We start from the raw sequence: 6298 nt of genomic DNA, 5'->3' as shown, positions 1-6298 counted from the left end.
TTGGTAATCAGGGGAATTATAGTTTCACTTGTCAAAGCTACCTATAACTTTTCTGTTAAGTGCATTGTACTTCAAATTATTTTCTAAAATTATGTCTCATTTTAAGATACATAACTGAGATCTTATTTAACTTTTGTTTGATTATTAAAACTAACTCCTTACTATCAAATTTGATCTTATAAGATTTAGGGCACCTTTTATTCTTCAAGGCTACCAAATAAGTATAGATCAGAAGGAAAAACAACCCGTGTAAGAAAAAAAAGAAAAGGCTAACCTGGTCTCCTTCGTGCGACCCTTACAGCCGCTGGTCTCGGGGCACAATGGCAACTCTTAAGGAAAACCTGATTGCACCAGTTGCAGAAGAAGAAGCTGCAATCCCAAACAATAAGATCACTGTAGTAGGGTGTTGGACAAGTTGGTATGGCATGTGCCATCAGCATTCTGGGAAAGTCTCTGGCTGATGAACTTGCCCTTGTGGATGTTTTAGAAGATAAACTCAGAGAAATGATGGATCTACAGCATGGGAGTTTATTTCTACAGACACCTAAAATTGTGGCAGATAAAGATTACTCTGTGACTGCCAATTCTAAGATTGTGGTGGTGACTGCAGGAGTCCGCCAGCAGGAGGGAGACAGCCGCCTCAATCTGGTGCAAAGGAATATTAATGTCTTCAAATTCATTATTCTTCAGATAGTCAAGTACAGTCCTGATTGTATCATAATTGTGGTTTCCAACCCAGTGGATATTCTTACATATGTTACCTGGAAACTAAGTGGACTACCCAAGCACCGTGTGATTGGAAGTGGGTGTAATCTGGATTCTGCTAGATTTCGCTATTTTATGGCTAAAAAACTTGGCATTCATCCCAGCAGCTGCCATGGATGGATTTTGGGAGAACATGGCAACTCAAGTGTGGCTGTGTGGAGTGGAGTGAATGTGGCAGGTGTTTCTCTTCAGGAACTGAATCCAGAAATGGGAATAGACAACGACAGTGAAAATTGGAAGGAAGTGCATAAGATGGTGGTTGAAAGTGCCTATGAAGTCATCAAGCTAAAAGGATATACCAACTGGGCTATTGGATTAAGTGTGGCTGATCTCATTGAATCCATGTTGAAAAATCTCTCCAGGATTCATCCAGTGTCAACAATGGTGAAGGGCATGTATGGTATTGAGAAGGAAGTCTTCCTGAGTCTTCCGTGTATCCTGAACGCTCGGGGCTTAACCAATGTGATCAATCAGAAGCTGAAGGATGATGAGGTTGCCCAGCTCAAGAAAAGTGCAGATACCTTGTGGGATATCCAGAAAGACCTAAAAGATCTGTGACTTCTGGCTTCTAGACTGTAGAAATTTAAAACCATGATGTAATTAACTGTGAGCCTTTAGTTTTTCATCCATATTCATGGATCACAGTTTGCTTTTATCTTCCTAAATATGTGAATCTGGGCTCACAGAATCAAAGCCCATGATTGGTTAATGCTTGCAATATGAGCCTTGAACAAATAAAATTAACTACTGTAAAAAAAAAAAAAAAAAAGAAAAAAAATGTATACTTAGGTGTTAATAAGTGAAATGCTCATTTTACTAATAAAAAGCAATTGAAATACAGAAATTGTACATTAGAAAAAAAATTCAGTACATTTAGTGAATATAAGCCTTTGGTTAGCTAGATAATGACATCTTTTTTACTGAGAACATTAGTTCTCCTGTTTTGTCTAACAAAGTTTTAATAATGTTTTTTAATCTTTGCTTCAATAAAGTCAAAAGTTCTTAAGAAATAAGTCTTCCCTGAAATAAGAATTAGGAGATCTGTATTCTACATATACAATATTAACTAACATTAAAACCTTATTCAGAATTCACTTAAATTTGCTGTTTAGGACCCTTCTTTACATAAATTAAGATTTCATGAAGCTTTGAATAGGACACTGTGGTGTCAAGGTCAACTGACAGAAAGCAAAGGACTTTGTAATCTTCAGCTTAACTCACCCAATGGCATCATATTAAGGTTATAAATTTGTTCCAAAGCTTTTAGTACTACCCAGAATTTCCTAAGGAAAGAAAAGTATTCATGAACAATCTACTCTTTAAACACACACAAACAGGGCAGCCTGGGTGGCTCAGCGGTTTAGCGCCACCTTCAGCCCAGGGCATGATCCTGGAGACCTGGGATCTAGTCCCATGTTGGGCTTCCTGCATGGAGCCTGTTTCTCCCTCTGCCTGTGTCTCTGCTTCTCTCCCTCTCTGTGTGTCTTTCATGAATAAATAAATAAAATTTAAAAAATTATAAACAAACACACAATCATGTTTGTTAGTTTATAAAGAAATATTTGATAAGCAACTTAGAACGTGAAATAGGATATTTAGCCAAATGTCCTTTTATTTTCCACATTTATCAAAAAGAACCAGAATATAAAAATGGCAGAAAATAGCTATGTGTTACCTTATAACATTATTCTTTTATATACAGGAAAAATTTTGGTTTGATTGTAAAACAAAGTTTATCCATAAAAAAATACAAAAATAAGAAGTTATCTACTTCTGGCATGCTGAACTAAATCAACTGTAATTTACTTGACTTTAGCAATAGGCTAATAAAAATGCATTACTTCAAAAGTGGAAATGAAAAATTTATCTTGCCACCTTCCTTATCAAAATCAGAAAACTTCTGTAATCATTACTGAAAAAATGGCAACGAGATTCACTAATACAAATAAAATTGTGAGAACTTCCATTCTATGTGCTTATTATCAGACAATAAGTTGAAAAACAAATTATTTTAACGTAATCATTTAATCAAATACTCCTATACACCATGGATGCATAATGTATATATAAATATAATATATATAATATATATTTAATAAATATAAATATATATAATGTATCACCAAATAGCAAAAGTGACTGTTTCTAGTAAATGTCTTATTTCAGAATAGACATTACATTTTGGAATCCATGTATAGTTCGAAAACTATTACTTATATTCATCTATAAGATGAATGTAATTTCTGAGAATCTGATCTTGTTGAATGGAAAATACAGCTAGGTAGAAAGGTAAGTTGTATTCCGGCATTTTCTATCCATACTTATTATCCTATACAATCTATAGCTATCATCCAAATAACAATAGGTCTAATGACTCTTAATATGGTTTTGAGGTAAAAGTATTTCTTCAGCGTATAATACTCTAAAATTTTAGAACTTGCCTAACAAAAAAAAAAAAATCAAGTCCTTGTACCTTCTTAAACACTTATCAAAATAGAAAAGTATTAATATTATATTAATATATTGAGGTATCAACCCACATTTTTGTCTCCAAAATCCAGTCAATTCCCTGAATAAAATGTTAGTTGAGTTGAAGGTTGAATGTATTAAAAACTATCATTATTGTGGTAGAATGTATTTATACTAAAACTTACTAGTGTAAGTGACTATTTCAATGAATGTATGTATGAGAGAGAAACTATGATATAATTCTCACAATACTAAGAACCCCAAAAGTTGTCTGCTTGCCCCTCTACAGTCTATCCTCTTCCCCACCTCATGCCTCTGTAAATCACCAATCTGATCTGCATTTGTTACTAAAGCCTCAATTTTTCTGTACCTTCATAAAAATAGAGTCCTGCAAGTAATGCAGTCTTTCTATCTACTTTCCTTCACTTAGTATGATATTTTTGAAATTCATCTGTCCTGTTACGTATATCAGTAGTTCATTCCTTTTTATTTTGGAGGGGTATTCCATTGTTTGCCAGAATTTCTGTATCTAATCACCAATTGAAAAACTTTTTCAAATGAAATTCTCCAAAGATATTTTATTTCTAAATGTCAACAGTAACATTAAAAAAAAGAAAAAAACACACTCAAAACCTTCCAAAATCCCCATCATCTTCCAAAATCTACATCACTGGTAGTTACAATATATGCAGTGTCACAAAGGGCCCATATGTCAGACACTTTTGTAGGTAATTCACTTTTTTTTCCTAAATGAAGATTTTACACACACACACACACACACACACACACACACACAAGAAGCCCCTCATAGATTTCTCAGAATAGTTTTAGTATATTCTTGCATTCTCTGTGGAATTTCCTACCTCAGTTTGGGTTTTTGTAATGAATCATTTAATGCCAGAAATTTCAACAATCATCTTGAAAAGATGCTAAATTTCTATGTATTCAACTCTTTTAAATGTTAAAAATAAGTGCCTCCCCTTATGAAAGAGGCAGGGCAATGTCCTGGTTAAGAGCACAGGTTCTGGAACATGTCTAGGTTCAAGGCTTACTCTTGCCACTCATGAAGTGAGTATTTGGTCAAGTAACCCAATCTCACTGTACCTACATAGGTAAACTAGATCAATAATAGTATGCACTTCATAGGGTGATGATTATATAACTTAATGCATGTTATTTACTTAAAATAGCCTTTTTTGTATGCATTATTCACTACTAGCAGTTATTAGATAATTGACTTAGTTCTAAAACTGTGTATACTTTGTATAAATTGAGTTTAAGAGTCTAATATTAGAGAATTTAGACTTAATATCTAAATTAATTAAACAATCAATAAAAAATCAAACAAGTACTTTTATCTATTTCTTTAAATTGCTTTTAATTCTTTTAGGTTATATTTTAACTAAAAGAAACTGAGCCTAGAAAATCAAAGAATTTAACCCTGCAGGATTCAGATAGGAACACTTTTTACAGGTTGAACTCCATGACTTTTCTGGCTTGCTTCTGGACAATTTCTAGGCCTGCTCTCAGACATCTTAACCTGGATATCTGACCCATACTGCTCCCCATTTGTCCTTCTATGAATTAGGTTTTCTTATATCCACAATGAAGATAACAAATCTATAGCCTAGTTATCTCATCAAGATACTCACAGGCTTTTTTGAAAGCACACAGATCTCTTGGTATTGTACATCCCTTGTAAAGAAGTAATGTTTTTCTTCATATTCATATATACCTACCAAATCAGAAATACAGATGGCACATAAGTCCTAATCCTTTTATCCAAAGCTTATACTCGCAGGACTCCTTTTCTTTTGGCATTTGCTTTATGTCCTATAAAGTTTTAAAATCAATGTTTCAAAAGCCTTCTTTAATCAGATTTTCTATGGCTTTTATCCTTACTAAAATGTTGACTATCTTAAATTGTACCAGAGTCTAGCTCTGTCACTCAGACCTTAGACTATGAAATAGGTTTAATTATAGTTAAAGAATCCATAATCTGTCTAAGCTTTGTTAAGAATTTCTTTGCCTTGGTATTACAACAGGAAAGTAAATTTACGATAATAAGCTAAACAGATTATAGATCCTTCAAATATTTTTCACTTTTGACTCTTATTTGGGCTCTGGAAATCATTTTCATTATGAATACTTGTTAGAGAAGTAACTTTATTAATACATATTACATTGTAATTATAGTAATAAAAAATGTAATACCAACTTTAGTATTTGCATCATCTGAGATATAAATAGAAGCATAAACTTCCTATCTTCTTGATTGCTAAAGATATTAAAAGCATGACTAAAAATAGCTCCATACAGTCAAGTTTGACCTTTTAAGATTCAAAAAGGTTTTAGGCCATTTTTTACTTTCTGCTTTAAGAACAAACTGTTCTTTAAAGAAATTAAATAAGATTTAATTCTTAATATATCTCAGAATAAATTGTCCTGTGTTTAGATGTGTATTTCACTTTTTGTGATTTTCCAGTTGACTTTTTATTTAAATATTAATATTTTATTCATTCTTCAAGGTCAAATAACTGCAACATAATACAGTAGATAAATAAACTAAATTCCCCTAAAAAAGAATATGTAGTTAATAATGAAAAGTTTATGTTATTTCTAAAAAGCTAAACACAAAGGCCTAAATTAGATCTCCTATAAAAAATGACATTCAGGGAACCCTGGGTGGCGCAGCGGTTTAGCGCCTGCCTTTGGCCAGGGGCGCGATCCTGGAGACCCAGGATCGAATCCCATGTCAGGCTCCCGGTGCATGGAGCCTGCTTCTCCCTCTGCCTGTGTCTCTGCCTCTCTCTCTCTCTGTGTGACTATCATAAATAAATTTAAAAAAAAAAATTAAAAAAAAAAAAATGACATTCAATACATCAAGTGATCGTAAACCTTCAGTTAGCTGGCTAGGTATATCAATTTTTTCTGGCAATGTTGATGCTTCTTTTACCTTAATAAAGAATTAATAGTATTTCACTTTGTCCTTTCTAGATGAGCAATCTATCAGCCTCACAGATGCTTCTAATTCATCAGGAAGGTAATGAACTCTCACTCTGTG

The 6298-nt window shown here is 33.2% G+C and overlaps 1 protein-coding gene across 1 annotated transcript; it reads left to right on the top strand.

Moving 5' to 3' along the window:
- The first annotated feature begins 320 nt into the window (after positions 1–320).
- Positions 321–1439, top strand: LOC609911 (L-lactate dehydrogenase B chain-like). The gene is given in 2 exon segments (XM_038533750.1): positions 321–401; positions 403–1439. Coding segments are annotated over 2 exon segments (1002 nt in total). The 3' UTR covers positions 1324–1439.
- The last annotated feature ends 4859 nt before the right edge of the window (positions 1440–6298 follow it).

Source organism: Canis lupus, chromosome 4 (assembly GCF_011100685.1).
Source record: "Canis lupus familiaris isolate Mischka breed German Shepherd chromosome 4, alternate assembly UU_Cfam_GSD_1.0, whole genome shotgun sequence".
Classification (NCBI taxonomy): Eukaryota; Metazoa; Chordata; class Mammalia; order Carnivora; family Canidae; genus Canis; species Canis lupus.
This window is presented reverse-complemented; position numbering and strand designations above follow the sequence as displayed.